Consider the following 18,411-nt stretch of genomic DNA (forward strand, 5'->3'; position numbering starts at 1 on the left):
CTCCACATGTGTTGGGGTAGAGATGCATCTATGTAACACGCACCTTGCCAGCTCCATGATGGACCTGAACTTTCTTTCAGCTACCGAGTTCTGTTGTGGGGTGTAAGGAACGGTTGTTCTGGAAGCTGTCTCTTGCTAGACGCTTGGTCAGGATGTCAGCAGTCATCTCTTTGGTGTGGCAATAAGCCAACTAGGAAACTTACAGGACTCTTGAGCTGCGGCTGTCCTGTCCTGTGCATGGTTCGTTTTGACTGCATTTTAAGTATCCAAGAGGCTCGTGGTCCTCAGCCTTCAATTTGGGGAAATAGAGAAAAAAGAAACCCTTCTCTTTCCATCTGTCAGCAAAAGAAGATGGGGACCAGCTGAGGGAAGAAGAACCATATTTTGTGGTCCCAGGTTCAAGTGGCAGTTGAAAGAATCCCAGCAAGTAGCAGCTCCCTGATGGAGTAGACATGGATCAGCTGCAACAGATCAATGTACGGCAGTTACTGGCCAGGCCACAACCTCCACTCTCTAGTAGATTTAGCTCTCTTGCAATGCACCACTGGATAAGACTCCTGACCTTCCCTTTAGGAACTCTTCAAAGACTGCTGTTTGCAACTGGAGACCTTTTTGTCCCTAGCCCAGGTGTGGGGAACATCTGGCACTCTGGATGTTGCTGAACTACAGCTCCCATCATTCCTGACCATCAGCCATGTTTGCGGAGGCTCATGGGAGTTGTAGTTCAGCAACTTATGGAGGGCCCAAAGTTCCCTATACCTGCTCTAGGATCCTGGGGTGGCATGGACATAGCCCCTATATCAAATAAAAAAGTACTTAACTGAGGTTCTGCCCCCCATAACATAAATCCTGGCTATGCCCATGTGGGGTGGTGATAATGCAAAAGGTGTTCTGGTAAAAGCTCCCAAAACTTCAAAGTATCTGCACTTCTATTTTTTTAATGAAAAAAGCATGGTGGTTTTTTTAAGCCAATGCTTTGTAAAACAAACTTGCAACTTCTAAAGATTCAGCTTTTTAAAGAAGCCAAAAGTGCTTTCAAAGGAAGTGAGTTAATAAACTTGTTTTAAGACATTTAGCAACCCCACTCTTGATCACAGAATCAAGGGCCCATCTAGTCCAACCTCCTGCAATGCAGGAATTTCAGTGGGGTCTCCCATCCAATTTGAAACCAGACCAGACCCTGCTTAGCTGTAGCAAATATGCTAGCGGTTTTATTATGGTTGGTCATATCAAGTTTCTGCTGGGAACTGGAAGGGTATCATCCCTTGGACCTAAGAATTTAGATGTCAGTGAGAGAGCTGGAGTCTGTGAATTCTAGATGAGAAGGTGCTATCCAGGCCACCCAGGTTTAGCTTGACCTTATACACTCAGGTGGAGCCTCAGTGATAGATCGCATGTAGGCGGTCCCAGGTGGCATTTCCACTCCAGGTAAGGCTCTGGAGAGCCACTGCAGACAGAACTGAGCTCGGTGAGCTGGCGATCTGACCTAGTTTCAAGCCGTTTGGAACCGCTGTTTTAATGCGCTTTGGAAGCCTCCGAGTCAACAGCTGCCAAGGGAATCGGCTTCCCTGCGGGAAACGCGACTGGGGCAGGAGGAGATGCCGGGTCGCCTGCGCCACTGGAACAAGGAAGAGTCGGCGGCTGGCGGGCGCTGGGCCAAATCCGGCCCTTTGTGGGCTAGAAACAGGCACCCTCCGCCAGGCACCCAAACTGCAGGCAGGAGTGAGGTCGAGATCGTGGCTTCCGTGAGGCTGCCCACAGAACCGGGCCGGCGGGCTAGTGGAAGGTACCGCGACCCCGGGAGCCTGTGCCGGGGGCGACCCCTCTCTTAGCCTTGCCGGGCGGCCCCCGGGGAAAAGAGCTGGGCGGGAGCGGGGCGCGAAGGCGACGCCCCGTCGGCTGAGAGCGGAACAAACCCCCACGGCCGGGGAGAGGAACAATCGGAAATAAAACTTCATGGAGCAGAAAATCAAAGGCAGATTATACAGATGTGGCAATTTGAAGGATCATTGCCTCCGTCCTCGTTGCAACGGCGGCAGCTGGAATTGCCGCGCCGCCCGCCGAGGGCAGGAGGAGGAGGAGGAGGAGGCGAAGGCAGCGGAGCCTGCCGGGCCAGGACTGTCCCCCGACGGCACCGGAGACCGCGCCCTGCGCTGCGCTTCCCGGGGCGCGTCCGGGAAGCAGCTGCGCCCTGGGCGCACGGGCGCTCCCAAGTGGCGGCGGCAGAGGCTCGACGGCGCTGCGGCCCTCGCTCTGTGCCCGGCGCGCCTGAGAAAAACCCCTCGATGAGGGCGGCCGCGGCTGCCTAGAAGGCGCTACTTCGGGGGGGGCGTACTCTGCACAGGCTCAGAGAGCCTCTTCTGCTCTCCTGGCTTGCTTTATGATGTAGCCAATAGCCTGTCTTCTGTAAAGGTAAAGGTAAAGGATCCCTGACCGTGACCGACTCTGGGGTTGCGGCGCTCATCTCGCTTTATTGGCTGAGGGAGCCAGCGTACAGCTTCCAGTCCATGTGGCCAGCATGACTAAGCCGCTTCTGGCGAACCAGAGCAGCGCACGGAAACGACGTTTGCCTTCCTGCCAGAGTGGTACCTATTTATCTACTTGCACTTTGACGTGCTTTCGAACTGCTAGGTTGGCAGGAGCAGGGACCGAGCAACGGGAGCTGAACCACCGGCCTTCTGATTGGCAAGTCCTAGGCTCTGTGGTTTAATCCACAGCGCCACCCGCGTCCCCTAAAAGAGACACCCTGTCAACATGCACCGACGAGGATGGGATTCGAACCCACGCATGCAGAGCACAATGGATTAGCAGTCCATCACCTTAACCACTCGGCCACCTCGTCGCAGCTGTAGGGAACCCTTAAAGGAAGCAGCGGAGATTTGCTTCTTATAAGCAGCATTCTGCGTTTCTGGATTTTGTGGCTGTTGGGGGGTCCTACTCCGGGCCTGCTATTCTTTTGCTTTCTTTTTCATGCCCTCGGGGGCTTGAAAGGTTCCTCCTTCCCTCCCTCCAGTCAAATGAAAGGCCAGTTCCGCCTTTGTGAACCCTACAGCCCTTGCCAGGGGAACCAATCAGTGCTGCTGCTATTTCGGATTCCACGAGTAACCAATCCGAGGCAGCGATCAGGGGTCCCTAAGCAGAGTCAGAACAACTCTTAGTGCCCCCCATAGTCGCTCCCTCTCCTGCTGAGCCGCCACTCCTAACAGTCACCTCTGTGAGATGCCCCTTGTCCACCCACTCACAGTAGACTTTGATAGAACAGGGAGGGGGCGCCACTCCTGCCCCCCCATTGCAATTGTAATCCTGGAGCCAGCTAGCCAGCCACTTTGCCACCGGAGGACGTACCTGTGCCTGCCCCCAACAGCAGCTGCTCTGGCCCCTCTGTGCCACACACAAGGGGTACAAGCACCAGGCCTCTTCCCCAAAGCTGGGGGGCAGGAAGGGGTATGAGGAAAGGGTCACCACCGCTCTCAACTATTTGAGGTTGCTCCTAGGTTCAGGGCCTTCCGTTCTGGTAGCAGTGCGGGCTGCATAACTAAAGTCTCATTTGGCAGCTTGCAATGCATTGCATTGCATCCTCTTGGGACGCAGGTGGCGCTGTGGGTTAAACCACAGAGCCTAGGGCTTGCCGATCAGAAGGTCGGCGGTTCGAATCCCCGCAACGGGGTGAGCTCCCATTGCTCGGTCCCTGCTCCTGCCAACCTAGCAGTTCGAAAGCACGTCAAAGCGCAAGTAGATAAATAGGTACCACTCCGCCGGGAAGGTAAACAACGTTTCCGTGCACTGCTCTGGTTTGCCAGAAGCGGTTTAGTCATGCTGGCCACATGACCCGGAAGCTGTACGCCGGCTCCCTCGGCCAGTAAAGCGAGATGAACGCTGCAACACCAGAGTCATCCGCGACTGGACCTAATGGTCAGGGGTCCCTTTTTTATTGCATCCTCTTGCAGCCGGCCAGTGGACCTATTTTGGACATTCCAGAGGTTTCTGATTCCTATTGTGGGGAAGGCTCGGAGACCCGCTGCGACCAACCAGCTACACACTTTGAGGATAAAGATTGCTCAACTTTGGAGTGATCTTGGCTCTGCACCTGTCGCACCTGCGGTTAAAATACCCAGTGCAGCTGTTGCAGGTGTTTCGAGGGACCAGTTTCACCTTATGCAATCAGCTGGTGTGGGCAAGGTGTTGGCGGCAATGTGACCGTGTGCACCCTCAACCCTCCTGGTTCTAGCAGAGAGGGGCTGGCTGGTTGGCTCCAGAGCGTGGCTAACCCTTCACTAGTCCCTGCTGCACAGAAATTGGCCATAGTGTGACTTTGCCTAAAGAAACCGGTTCTGGACTGTTGGATGGGAGCAACTATCAACTAGCTGCAAACACCCCGTTTTAGGCAAAGGTGGTGGAGGGGGGGCGGGGGGGGGCAGCTGCAAACATTCATGGAGGACACCAATTATTTAAATCCATTCCAATCTGGGTCTGGATCTGGCCACGGAACCAAGTCAGCCTTGGTTCTGCAGAGAGTGTGACGAGAGGAGAGCAATCTTGCTCCGATCCTATCTTCAGGGCAGATGCCAGAGAGGAGCACTGGGATAGTGCCTTTTGGCCCCCTGGCAGCTCTGCTATGGGGCACTGTGGGGGGCTAATCACAGTTCTACAGTGGTACCTTGGGTTAAGAACTTAATTCGTTCTGGAGGTCTGTTCTTAACCTGAAACTGTTCTTAACCTGAAGCACCACTTTAGCTAATAGGGCCTCCTGCTACTGCCACGCCGCTTGAGCACGATTTCTGTTCTCATCCTGAAGCAAATTTCTTAACCTGAGGTACTATTTCTGGGTTAGCGGAGTCTGTAACCTGAAGCGTATGTAACCTGAAGCGTATGTAACCCAAGGTACCTCTGTATTTGGTATCTACATTGAAGACACTGGGATCAGTTACAGTGGAATCTTAATCCGTTCCAGGAGTTCATTCGATTCCCAAAATGGTTTGGGAACCAAGGTGCAACTTCCTGCAACCAATTGGAAGCTGTGGAAGCCACGCTGGATGTTCAGCTTCCAAAGAACGTTTGAAAACTGGAACAATCACTTCCACTTTTCGATCGTTCAGGAGCCGGAACGATCGGCTCCCAAGGCGTTCGGGAGCCGAGGTTCCACTGTATTAGGAGTTTGGGGGTGAGAGGCCTTCAATTCTCCCCAGGCACCCTCTCCCTCTGGGGCAAAAGGGTCCTGGGAGCCACTCCGCCTCCCCACCGGCCCTCAACATCCAGGCTGAGTCCCTGCATATCTCTGTTTATTGCACAAAGGTCACAGCTGCCCAGTGGCAGCGATTGAGGAATGAGGGACGGGGATTAAGGCAGCAGAAGGCTGAGCCCCTGAAAGCGGAGCCCAGCAGCAGCAGGCAGGACACTTCCCTGACTCTCTGCGTTGAAGGCGGGTGGTGTGGGCAATGCCCTGGAGACTGTGCCCACAACAGCCTCTGCCCATCTGTTTCTTGAGACGTTGCACCCCCTGGAGTCCAAATTCTGCAAGTGCCGATTCAGAGGGCAGCGCTCCTCCTTTCGTACCGTGTGTCCACTTTGGGCTTTGAAGGCTGGCACCCAAAGGGATGCGTGAGGGAAAGACAGAAGGGCCTCCCATTTCCAGTGAGGGCAGTGGCGGCGGCACTGGAGGGTGGGCCCTCACAGCAAGTGCTTATTGCGCCTGGGGATGATTTTGCGTACTGTCCGGCGCTCAGAAATGTTCCGCTTCACCTTGACCCCAGCAGGCAACCCGTCCACGTTCAGGGAGGGGCTGGAGTGGGACTTCTGCAGGGACGAGCAGGCCTCCTCGGCCGGCAACTCGCCCGCCTCCCCCAGCCGGACCTCCCACTGCTCAAGGTCCTCCGTGTCTTCGCCAGCCAGCTTCACCTCCAGCAGCCTCACGTAGGTCTCGTAGCGGCGCTTCTGCACAAAGGGACAAAAGAAGGCAGGGCGTCATGTGGGGGGTGGGGAGGGGAAGGCCGCCTCTGGCCGGCAACACCTGAGGGAGTCAACTAGGGCGGGCACCCCTCACACACAGGACCAGGGAGAAGGTTCATCCTGTTAACGGAGTATTTCTCCCCAGCTTCTCTTTGTCACCTAGGATTAAGGATGCAAAAGATGTCCATAGTTAATGTTTCTGTAGTCTAAAATCACGTACATTGGTACCTCAGGTTAAGAACTTAATTCGTTCTGCAGGTCCTGAAACTGTTCTTAACCTGAAGCACCACTTTAGCTAATGGGGCCTTCTGCTGCTGCCATGCCGCCACACAATTTTTGTTCTCATCCTGAAGCAAAGTTCTTAACCTGAGGTACTATTTCTGGGCTAGTGGAGCCTGTAACCTGAAGCGTATGTAACCTGAAGCGTCTGTAAACTGAGGTACCACTGTAATTATCAAAGCTGTAGAGCTTGAAGACCCCCCCAAAAGAGTCGTCTGGCCCAACCCTCTGCATCGCCCTAAGGAGTCTCAAAGCGGCAAACGTTCTCCTTTCCCTTCCTCCCCCACAACAAACACTCTGTGAGGTGAGTGGGCCTGAGAGACTTCAGAGAAGTGTGACTAGCCCAAGGTCACCCAGCAGCTGCATATGGAGGAGCGGGGAAGCGAACCCGGTTCACCAGATTACGAGTCCACTGCTCTTAACCACTACACCACACTGGCTCCCTCCAAATCTCTAATAATAATAATAATAGTAATAGTAATAATAATTTATTATACCCCGCCCTTCTGGCTGAGCTTCCCCAGACACTCTGGGAGGCTTCCAATTGAGTGTTAAAAACAATACAGCATTAAATATTAAAAACTTCCCTAAACAGGGCTGCCTTCAGATGTCTTTTAAAGATGAGATAGCTACTTATTTCCTTCTGCTTAAAAACCTCCAACAAAGGAGAGTCCACCTCTTTTCGAGGGAATCTGTTCCACTGTCAAAACTGCTCTTACGGTCAGGGTACATAACCGCATGCAAAAGTGGCAGGTTACTGCAGATTTTTCTTTCTTTTAAAGGAGCAGCAGTGAGATTTATTGCAACAGATGGGTTGCACTCACTGGGGAAGGTTGCAAAAGACCGCAGGACTGTGAGGAGACATTTGGATAAGGAAAAGACTCAAAGCCGGCTGCGTGAGAGGAAACCAGCCAGCAAAGACCTCAACAACATGCAAACTCTCCGTTCGTAAAAACCTTGGCCTGGAGAAGTTATGTATGTTTTTACAAGTTGCCGTATTTTTCGCTCTATAAGATGCACCAGACCATAAGACGCACCTGGTTTTTGGAAGAGGAAAACAAGGAAAAAATATTCTGAATCCCAGAAGCCAGGACAGCTGTCCTTCATCCCCCTGCCCGGGAGAGGCTGTGCGTGGCTAAGGCCCCCCCAAGAGCCGTGCTCCCTTTAAAGAGCACGTGGAGCGTGTGTGCGGATCTTTAAAGGGAGCGCTGAGCAGAGCCCCCCGCCTGCATTCGCTCCATAAGACGCACACACATTTCCCCTTACTTTTTAGGAGGGGAAAAGTGTGTCTTATAGAGCGAAAAATACGGTAGGTGTTCTGACCATTGAAAGTGGGGAGGAGTACAGTGGGAGCATCCTACCGCCCCCTGCAAAAGACAGGCCTGGTCCTTGCCCACCTCGTAGAGCAAATATTCCTTCTTGAGCTGATACTCTTCCAGGTCCCGGCCCCGGCCCCGCTTGCTGGGCAGGTTCCGCTGGTGCTCCAAGAGGTCGTCTGACACCTGGTCCATCCAGGATTCATGGGAAAAGTGCTGGTCCTCCTGCAGCAAGAGGAACAAGTTGTTGCTCAGCCTTACCTGCCCACGATGTGGCAGGAGGCTGCAGCTGGGGAGCGAGTCACAGAAGGGTTTGGGGCAGCACATGGGCTGCGCTCTGATGCCCACCCCAAATTCCCCCATCCTGCCATATCTGTGCACCAGCCGCAAAGCAGCCTGTTGAGGGAGCCCCAGGGCACACACCAGGGAGTTTTTGGAAGGTGCCGTCGGAAGAACTGGCCGGATGAACTTCCTCTGGGAACCCACAGCTGCTGGGAAGGGTGGCGAGGAGAACATGGCAGCCACCAGGTTTATGCGGGAAACCCAGGAACTCATTTCCGCTGCGGTCCTAGGGAAACAGGAGAGGGCAGGGAGAGTTATATGAATGCACGTTTCTCGTTTTTTTCCTTTTAATTTTAATCTTTGTTATATTGCAAAGTAAACACATCAAAACAAAACCATACAGAATAATATCCAATAAAACAGAAAGAAAAAGTAAAGAAGAAAGAGAAAAAATGCAAAGAAGAGAGTAAAAGAATAAAGAAAAGTATAATATTTCAATATCATAAACAATATTTTACAAAATAATAGACTTCCATCACTCTCACAATTCCTTCCACCTTTCATATTTTATCTGTATTTCAGTATTATTTTCAGCTTAATATACAGATGTGTATATACGTATACTTCCCCTTTTCCATTCACAAGGTCATTCTAGACACAGCCAGTTTTTTGCATTTGAACCTTGTCTTTCTAAATAGTCAAAGTTCTTAACCCGAGGTACTACTTCTGGGTTAGTGGAGTCTGTAACCCAAAGTGTTTGTAACCCAAGGTGTATGTAACCCGAGGTAACACTGTATACAGCCGTATCCCAGGAGCCATCACATCCCAGCAGGCAGAGCTGGGCTTCAGCCTAGCAGGATTGGGTCCCATACCGCTCCTCCTCCTGCTAGAATTTGTTTACTGTCGGGTCTCTTCACCCAGTTAAACGGGAACAGCAGAAAACACGACTCCCCAGGACTGCCGACGAAGACTATAGTCAGCATTTTAATGGACAACGTTAAGTGACAGGGACAGATTTTGAGGCACGCCAGAAACCAAAGCCTGTTTCTCCGTTTTGAATACACCCTTATAAAACTAAAACTGTTTGTTCTACGCTTGCTGATTAAGAATGTTGCTGCTGTGTCACTAATACCGCAAGAACCGAAGTGACCCCGTCTTTCCGAAAGGGATTTGCTGCTTCCTGCCCAAAGCCAGCCTTTGCTGCTTTTCTTTTTGGATCTGTGAAACTTACGAATCACTCAGGTAAGGAGGAAGCGGCAGTGGTTTAGACCCAGCCATGCCAGGTGTCCTTCTGCCTCAGAGGGAGCCAAGAGGAGATCCTGAGCTGAGGAGGTAGCCTTGGCTCCCTGCAACAGAGGTCTGCAAATACTCACGGGGCTTGGAAGAGGAAGATGCGCCAGTCGGCCGTCTGCAGCCGGAAGACGTGGGGCCGCTTGGTGTACTTGCTGGCCTTCTCGGCCAGGGCGTGGTGAACCCCGATGGGCTCCTCTGAGGCAGAGGCATCTGGCCGGCTCTCATCCTGTGAGAACAGCAGGAGCAAGCTGAATTGGGGGTGCGGGGGCAAAGCAGAGATTTTGCCTGCAGCACTAACCCCAGGTAGGTGAGCTGAGAGGCGTCTGAGGCCAGCCAGGCTAGGCGGGCAGGAGACCAGACCCAGCATAACATGCACGGAGCCAGGGGGACAGGTCCTGGGTGGAACTGAGCCGGCAGTCAGGGCAGAGGGTCCCACTCAGCCAGCCTGGGAAGAAGCCCCTGGTGAAAGAGACACACAATGGTCCCTCTAGCTCAGGACGCCCCAACCCAGATGAGCAGAGGCTCTCCAGGGTCTCAGGTGAAGAAGAAGAAGAGTTTGGATTTGATATCCCGCCTTTCACTCCCTTTAAGGAGTCTCAAAGCGGCTAACATTCTCCTTTCCCCTCCTCCCCCACAACAAACACTCTGTGAGGTGAGTGGGGCTGAGAGACTTCAGAGAAGTGTGACTGGCCCAAGGTCACCCAGCAGCTGCATGTGGAGGAGGGGAGACGCAAACCCGGTTCCCCAGATTACGAGTCCACCGCTCTTAACCACTACACCACACCGGCTCTCATGGTGGAGGTGGAGGGCATTCCCAGCCCAGCCGTACAGAACTGAACCTGGGACTTTCTGCATGCAAAGCAGGTCTCTCTACCTGCAACTGTGAGACCCCAGGGGTCAGCAGAAAGGGTGGGTGGAAAGTAAAGAAGACAGAAGAGAGAGAAGGCCAAGACAGCTGGGGAGGCAGCGCAGAATTGCTCTATTGGTTCTGCTGGGGTGCAGCACAGCCCTGGTCTCCCGCGGGGAGGGTGGCCTAGGAGCACAAGTCCTTTGGTTTCCACGGTGGTCTGGCCTGCTCCTGGTTACCTTGGAGAAGTAGAGAACCATCCCTTTCAGCACCGTATGAAACATCTTCCAGCCTCTCTTGCCCCAGGGCGCTGCAAAAGAGTGAGATGGGGAGCGGTCAAGTTGGGTCTGCCACCTGCACCTTGGTGCTCTAGGGCTGCCCAGGAGGGGCTGGTGGACCCCTGTGGCTGCTTAGGACCCCTGTGAGGTTGCTTAGGACCCCTGTGGCACAGGAGTGTCCCAACCACTGTCCACTCCCACCTGGCTTGCCCACAGGCCTGGCATGCATGTGAGACGGCTGATATCTCTCGCAGGCCTAGGTCCCTGTGGGCTGCCGCTCGCCGTGCCCCCTGGCCCAGCACTCACTCTTCTTGCCATCGGCCTCCGCGTGGACCTTGCGCGCCAGTAGGCCCTGCCGGTAGGTTTTCGCCTCGGGGTCGTGCGACAGAGTCAGGAAAGGGTTGGCTTTCTTCTGGCCAGATGCTGAGGGCGAGAGAAGCGCGGCGCTGAGCGACTTATCATCATCATCATCATCCCTGCAGCAGACAGAAGGAGAAAGAGGCTTCGTGAGGGTCTGTCTGAAAAGGGCTTTCAGGGGGACAGAGGACAGGCTGAGCAACAACTCCTGATTCAGCCACTGCAGAAAACAACTCCTTTTCCGAAAGCTGACATGACTGCCACAAGGGTGGCCCCCCAAGGCATTGGGCTGCCCTCCCCTCCCACAAACAGAAGCTGATCCAACTGGAAGCTGAATCTGATGTCAACATTGGAGATGGAGCAGCAGAGTGGAAAGGCATCTGTCATCTGTGGAGGAGGACGACTTAAACACATTACGGAGTCCCCCAAAACAGACCAGAGGCAATTGTATCTCATCCAGCAGAGCTTTACTGCTGCTGAAGGCAAATGAGCATGATGGTCACAAATCCAATACATTCAGGATTGGCACAGTCCGTAAAAAATCCAGTTGCAGCAGACTTAACTCAAACTTCCAGTAACTTATAAACCTTAACACTATAGCATACAGAACAGAACACCACACCAGAACAAAGAGATAGAAAGAGAAAGTAAGCTCTGGCTCCTTCTGGCCTTACTATTATGGTCAGCATGACTATGACAGAAAGGTAACAGAACCAGTTTAAACCACCTGTTCTCAGCTTCTCAGAAGGAATAACCCAAACAAGAACCTTCTTCCTGTTCCTTTCACATGGAAAGAAACCTTCCAGAACCCTACTGATTTAAGTAGAACAGGAAAGATCTCTACACATCAGATCAATACTTTCTGTACTAAGAAATGCAAACTGACAAGGCCACAGCGCCACCTGCATCCCAGTAGGGAACCTACTGTGAATTGAATGTACCGTATTTTTCGCACCATAGGGCGCACCGGACCATAGGGCGCACCCAGTTTTTTTGGGGGGAAATAAAGGGGAAAAATTATTTCCCCCCCCCAGACGCGGGGCTGGGGCGGGGGAAGCTCGAGCTTCCCCCGACCCCAGCCCCCAAACAGGCAGCTCTCTGCAAGCCGTGGGAGCGCTCCCACTGCTTGCGGAGAGGTCCGCGAAGCCTGGGCGCGCTGATCTCAGCGCGCGCAGGCTTCGGCATGCTGGCAACTCTCCGCAAGCAGCGGGACCGCTCCCGCTGTTTGCGGAGAGGTCCGCGAAGCCTGGGCGTGCTGATCTCAGCGCGCGCAGGCTTCGGCATGCTGGCAACTCTCCGCAAGCAGCGGGACCGCTCCCGCTGCTTGCGGAGAGGTCCGCGAAGCCTGGGCGCGCTGATCTCAGCGCGCGCAGGCTTCGGCATGCTGGCAACTCTCCGCAAGCAGCGGGACCGCTCCCGCTGTTTGCGGAGAGGTCCGCGAAGCCTGGGCGCGCTGATCTCAGCGCGCGAAGGCTTCGGCATGCTGGCAACTCTCCGCAAGCAGCGGGACCGCTCCCGCTGCTTGCGGAGAGGTCCGCGAAGCCTGGGCGCGCTGATCTCAGCGCGCGCAGGCTTCGGCATGCAGGCAAGTCTTCGCAAGCAGCGGGAGCCCAGCGCTGGGCTCCCGCTGCTTGCAGAGAGGTGTGCGAAGCCTGGAGAGCGTGAGGGGTCGGTGCGCACCGACCCCTCTCACTCTCCAGGCTTCAGCGAAAGCCTGCATTCGCACCATAGGACGCACACACATTTCCCCTTCATTTTTGGAGGGGGAAAAGTGCGTCCTATGGTGCGAAAAATACGGTAAGTAAACTTCTTATCATTACTTTTAAAAGAAGACTGTTGTGTCTTTATTCTTTTTAAGAGGGATAAAAGGGTAATTCACCAGGATCAAACCCAATCTGGACAAGCCAGACAGGACTGCTTAACTCAAGAGATTCAAATGAATCTACCAACTAGCTTCCCGTTATATACTGGGGAATGTACTCTGCTACTGACTCACTAGCGTGAGTGAGGAAGGATAATATTTAACCAATATATCCTCTCCTTCTATCCACAACACTCCCACAATTCTATGGTCCCTGTGGTGGGAGAGACCGCAAAGGCAGACCAGAGCAGCTGCTACCAGCCTCAGCCTCCGTCCTTCACCTGAAGTCCTGGCTGTGAGACACCTTTGGGAGAAGACTGGCTGAAGATTATTTCCCGGTCGGTTTGTGGCCCCTCAATTCTCTCTCTCTCTGCCCCCAGGGCATTTGGGGCTGGAGGGCTCCATGCAGGAGCAGCCATGGGCCTCTCTTCTGCCCACTCAGAAGTTCTGACACCTGCCCACCCCCCCAACGGTGTTGCCACCACCTTTACTTACGCAGCCCATTCTAGTTTCTCTTGGCGGATGGAATGATATAGCTCCTAGAGAGAGAGAGAGAGAGAGAGAGCACCATCAGTCTATGATTCCCTCTTCACATCCAGGCTCCACCGTGCCGCATGTCCCCCCAGGACCTGCTGCACCCCCAAGGAGGCAAAGGAGAAGCCAGCTGGAACAGGCCTGGGCCTTAGGCACCTCCTCTGGCAGAGCAAGTCTGTCAGGATTTCCCCTTCCCCTCCCAAACCGAGCACCTGATCCCTTGGGGACAGAAGCTCAGACAAAGCAAGGTGCCAGAGGTGCTCAGAGTCAGGCTTTCGGCTGGACGAGATGGAACGCTTTAAAAGACATTTTCATGTCTTAAAAAGGTCTGGCCCAGCGTCCAGGAGAACGTGAACCCAGGTACATCTCCCCTTCTGTGTCCCAAGTTCCCAACACAGAGATAATTTGTACGGGGGAATTTCCAAGAGGACGGCTGCCCGTCGTCCCCCTGGCTGGCACCTAAAATGGCAGAAGGCTGCCCACCTCTGTACAAAGAAGGCCTAAGCAAGGCTGCCTGCCACAGGGTGTGGCGGTTTCTCGAGAGTAACCAGGCAGGACTCCGACCTGTCTTTTCTAGGCTTTATTCTTGGTGCAAACTATTTACAGTGAAGAGCGTCGTAAGTTCATGTCTGGCTCAATCGCTAGCAGAATCCGAGAGCGGTCGGTTTTTGTACCTCCCCCAGCATAAAAGTCGCGTCACTCCCAGCCTTTTCAGCCCCTCCCTGGGCGCTGGCAAGGGTGTACTTCCTGCCTCTCTGGTTTGCTCAGGCTCGGGGTTGAGGCTCTCCGTAGCATTCCCTGGTCCCTGCACCTCTTTTCTACTGGAGGTGGGGTTTTCCTCCTTGCCGGACGAGGAACTGCTTCGCAAGATTTTCGGAGGCTCCCTATAACACAACTGCCCTTCCATCTCTCGCCTCTGAGCTGATGGCAGTTCCCTGACACTGCCCAACCAAGCTAAGCCCCCAGTCTCTCCACACACCCCCCCCCCGAGGACGAGGGGAAAGGTCTCCCTCTCCTTTGTACCTTCAGCTGTTCTTTTGGGAAGTTCGTGCCACCATCGTTCAGCCCGTCGAGATTGGTGAGGAAAGCCTGGCAGGTCATGCTCCGCCCGATATTCTGCGTGCCACAAGCAGGGAAGGGAGGAAAGGTGCACATCAGGCCAAAGGTAACGGAACGTCCAGATTGTGCTTCCCCCAAAGCCCCCCCTCCCGTTTCCCTTCCCTACACGCACAGTTAGACCCAGAAGCGCGAGGTGGGAGGCGAGCCCTCTTTCCATTAGGCCCCCTGCATACAAAAGCCACCCCCCATCCCCCATGGCCTTACCTGCCCATGCAGGTCAGTGTTGAGGAGCATGATGGCACAGGTGAGGGTGTGAACAGCATCTGCAGAGGGAGGGAGGAGACCGAGGGGAAGGTCAGGGGAGGCCCACAGGCTCAAAGGACCCAGGCCCTCTGCTCCCAGAACGCCAGCAAACCCCCGTACTCAGAAAAGGGGCTCAGGACCAGCTGAAGTGGCAAGGCAAGGAGCGTTGGGCTGGAGCCCAAGGAATGAAAACAAATCTTCCTGCATGCAGTTCCTGCTCTTAACAGGAGCACAATGTCCCAGGCTGGATTGGATGTACAGCAGAACCTCTTTCGGGCCCGGGTATTTTCCATCCCCTATTAAAGTCAGCAGCCAGCAGACCCAGGTTCTGAGACCCCCCCCCCCAAAGACATGCAAACTGGGCAGGCCCAACTGTGCAAGATGACAAAAGCATATTGGGAAATGATTTATAATCAGTTGAATTATTATTATTATTATTAAAAAAAAACTTTTGTGGAAAAAACCAGAAGCTTTTTTATTAGGAATTCTAGGTCCAGAAATACCAAAGGAGCAGAAAAGACTGTTTGTGACAGCTGCGCGAATGTTATTAGCCCAAAGATGGAAGGAACATAAAGTACCTACTAAAGAAGAACGGCTGACAAAGATGATGGACTATGCCGAAATGGCAAAAACGAAAGGGAAGATCAGAAATCAAGAGGATAATAAATTCAATAAAGAATGGGGGAAATTTATAAGTTACTTAAAAGAAACTGTAAACAATGAAAAACATCGGCAGGATTCTAAAAAACCATTTGCAATGTAATGAGAACTATGGTGAGAACTGAGTGTTAAGAAAATGTGGAGAACATTATATGATGCAGTTGGAAAATAATAACTGTGGAAACCATGGAGCGGGGAGGAAAGTCCAGGGATTCAGATAATCTTATTATGACTTATTTGTGACAATAATCGTTAAAGCTAAAAATGAACAAAATTTATTTTAAAGCCACAAAACCTTCCAAGTGGAAAGGATCCTGCGCAGTTCAGGATACACATGGGTCACCTGGGACCGTTTGCACACTGACACCCAAACTGCATGAGAGGAGGAACAAGGGATCCCTCCCTCCTTCATTTAAGCCCTGTCTGGGGCTGCAGGTGAAGAGCCGGCCTTGCTGGCTGCCTTACCTGGGCTGAAGCAGACCTTGGGATTGCAGCTGTGATAGCGCTCGGAGAAATGCCTCAGGATCCGCTCCCGCTCCTGAGTCTCCCCAGTGACCACAAACGCCTTCAGGAAGGACCTGCAAAGAGGAGGGAGAGAAATACGTGAGGAGAGGCAGCCCTGACGCAACTGCCCTCCTCCGCCGGCTCCCAGTGCCAACTACATCACTCCATGAAGCTGGAAGGAATTTGGGAGCTCCCAACAGCTTCTGCATCCTTCCCAAGGGCGGAGCTCAGCACACACAGGTGGCAATGGTCCAGGGACAGTAGGGGAGACAGGATTACGCCTCACCTGCTCAATTCCTTGCCCATGTCAGCAGGACCTTCAGGCAGAATCCTGCTCTCTCTCCCCTCCCTTCCCTCAAATTCTCAAGGACCCCTGCTGGGTGAGGCCTGTTTCTGCCCTTCTAAAGGTCAAGGTAAAGGGACCCCTGACCATTAGGTCCAATCGTGGCCGACTCTGGGGTTGCGGCGCTCATCTCGCTTTATTGGCCGAGGGAGCCGGCGTACAGCTTCCGGGTCATGTGGCCAGCATGACTAAGCCGCTTTTGGCGAACCAGAGCAGCGCACGGAAATCACCGTTTACCTTCCCGCCGGAGCGGTACCTATTGATCTACTTGCACTTTGATGTGCTTTCGAACTGCTAGGTTGGCAGGAGCAGGGACCGAGCAACGGGAGCTCACCCTGTTGTGGGGATTCGAACCGCCAACCTTCTGATCGGCAAGTCCTAGGCTCTGTGGTTTAACCCACAGCGCCACCCGCGTCCCTTTCTGCCCTCCTAGAATAGCCAAAACAGGAATTCCACCCCCCTGCCACAAAGCTTCCTCTCTGCTTCACTTGGATGCTATATTTTAAATGATCCCTTCAAATAAATCACTGCTCTCTCTTTTCCCCCACTAATACAATTCAATGTGAATTTCTGGTTGTAACCTGCCGTGGGGCCCCTTTGAGGCTGATCCAAAGTGTGTAGAAACCTTGGGCAGCCCCCTGCCTCTCCCGCTGGGCTGTTCCCTGGGAGGTGAAGACCTCCTTCTACTCTGGTTTAGCGTACTTCCCAGGGTGGGGGAAATGGCCACCTGCCTTCCGATTCAAGAGAAAGATGGAAAAACACACACGACCCCACAGTAAGGAGCATCACCTCAGGGCTTGGTCCAGAGTCTGTCCGCTGAATTGGAAGAAAGAGAGGTAAGCTTCTCTCACCAGCCGGCTGAAATCGTTGCTGTGGGCAAAGACACAGGAGAAGTTCAGGACCCCCCAAAGGAATCGGGGAGCAGCCTTATGGGGAACTCAAACACCACCCCCACCCCCACCCTGGTTTCTCCAGCATCAGCTCCTGCCCCCCCAGCCTGTAGAGGGACTCCCAATCGCGTGCATGGGCTCCTCAGCCCAGCCCTCGTATTCCTCCCACAAGGTTGACCAGGTGCAAAAAGGGGGCAGCCCCTTTCCTGCACCTCCAGGAACAGTTGGGCAAGAAGGGGTTACAACAGGTAGCAGGTACAGTGGTACCTCGGGTTAAGAACTTAATTCTTCTGGAGGTCCGTTCATAACCTGAAACTGTTCTTAACCCGAGGTACCACTTTAGCTAATGGGGCCTCCTGCTGCCGCCACCGCGCCATTTCTGTTCTCATCCTGAAGCAAAGTTCTTAACCCGAGGAACTACAGCTGGGCAGGAAGGCAATCCAAGTCATACGCTTCAGGTTACAGACTCCGCTAACCCAGAAATAGTGCTTCAGGTTAAGAACTTTGCTTCAGGATGAGAACAGAAATCGCGTGGCCCCATTAGCTATAATGATGGCCCCATTAGCTAAAGTGGTGCTCTGGTACGTAACCAGAGGTACCACTGTATTTCTGGGTTAGCGGAGTCTGTAACCTGAAGGGTCTGTAACCTGAAGCACCTGTAACCCGAGGTACCACTGTATCTGCCCTTCTGCTACCCCAGGCACCAGGGAGCTGCTGCCCATGCAAATCCACTCCAGTGTCAGGATGACTTCACAGCCCAGAGAGGGTGCCATCAGGAAGGCCTGGCTTGTTTAAAGTTCCTGCCCTCTGGCTCATTGCAAGAGCATAAGAACATACTGAGAAGAGCTTGCTGGATCAGGCCAAGGAGGATAAGGCCCAGCATCCTGTTCTCACTGTGGCCAACCAGATTCCCGTGAGAAGCTCACAAGCAGGACTCAAACACAAGCACAACTCTCCCCTCCTGTGGTTCCCAGCAGGAGGCATTCAGAAGCATTTTTTTGTCCAGATGTGGAGGCAGAGCCTAGCTAGCAGCCCTCAATATCCCTCTCCTCCTTTGTGAATTTGCCCGGTGCTCGTTTAACACCATCCAAGTTGCTGGCCCAAGCCTGCCTCCTGTGGGAGTGAGTTCCACAGGTTAACCACGTGCCTCAAGAGGCCGCAGCCGTGTCTAGCTAGGAGAGCAAAAGTGTAGTGATCAGGTGGGATTGCTATGAGGAATTATAACAAATATAGGGTAAGCCATCTGTGTCAGCAATGAAAGCATTGCGTTCACTGGGTTTAAACGATTTTGATATGATTCTTGATCAATCCACACCTCTGCATCCCTCTTCCATTCCTCTTTCTTCACAAGTCAGGTACCCACTTAGACAGGCAGGCATCCTGGGTCATCAAAGACAGTGGGCAGTTTCTTTGATGTAGCTTTTCTGATATGTTAATCTTAGGATGTTAATCTTAGGGCCAGGAAACAGGTTTCACATAAAGGTAATAATGATCGCTGTCCTCATGGCCATCATTCTTATCATGTGTACTGATTGTTTATGACCTCCGGGGTTGCTGAATGTGCTCCTTTGTAGTTTTCATTCATTTACCCAAAAGTATGCATGCCTAACTAGTGTTTGTAGTTTAACTTTGTCCCCACATGGGGTTTCACAGGGCGGG

General features: G+C 53.2%; 1 protein-coding gene and 1 non-coding gene across 5 annotated transcripts in view; both read right to left on the reverse strand.

The window, feature by feature from the left end:
• Positions 1 to 2,760: 2,760 nt before the first annotated feature.
• Positions 2,761 to 2,842, reverse strand: TRNAS-GCU (transfer RNA serine (anticodon GCU)). The gene has a single exon. It is a non-coding gene; the product is annotated as a tRNA-Ser (tRNA).
• A 2,251-nt stretch (positions 2,843 to 5,093) lies between these two features.
• Positions 5,094 to 18,411, reverse strand: part of LOC128419959 (PH and SEC7 domain-containing protein 4-like) — a 30,846-nt gene continuing 17,528 nt past the window's right edge. For all 4 annotated transcript variants that reach the window (XM_053401279.1, XM_053401276.1, XM_053401278.1 and 1 more), the window contains exons 6-16: positions 16,652 to 16,732; positions 15,481 to 15,593; positions 14,317 to 14,375; positions 14,017 to 14,109; positions 12,955 to 12,998; positions 10,548 to 10,717; positions 10,203 to 10,273; positions 9,197 to 9,342; positions 7,965 to 8,109; positions 7,623 to 7,766; positions 5,094 to 5,931 (exon numbers count right to left, since the gene is read on the reverse strand). In XM_053401279.1, coding sequence (XP_053257254.1) covers positions 5,668 to 5,931; positions 7,623 to 7,766; positions 7,965 to 8,109; positions 9,197 to 9,342; positions 10,203 to 10,273; positions 10,548 to 10,717; positions 12,955 to 12,998; positions 14,017 to 14,109; positions 14,317 to 14,375; positions 15,481 to 15,593; positions 16,652 to 16,732 — 1,330 coding nt within the window. In that variant the 3' untranslated portion in view covers positions 5,094 to 5,667. The remainder of the gene's footprint in view (positions 5,932 to 7,622; positions 7,767 to 7,964; positions 8,110 to 9,196; positions 9,343 to 10,202; positions 10,274 to 10,547; positions 10,718 to 12,954; positions 12,999 to 14,016; positions 14,110 to 14,316; positions 14,376 to 15,480; positions 15,594 to 16,651; positions 16,733 to 18,411) is intronic.

The sequence above is a fragment of the Podarcis raffonei genome, chromosome 8 (assembly GCF_027172205.1).
Source record: "Podarcis raffonei isolate rPodRaf1 chromosome 8, rPodRaf1.pri, whole genome shotgun sequence".
NCBI classification, from domain to species: domain Eukaryota; kingdom Metazoa; phylum Chordata; class Lepidosauria; order Squamata; family Lacertidae; genus Podarcis; species Podarcis raffonei.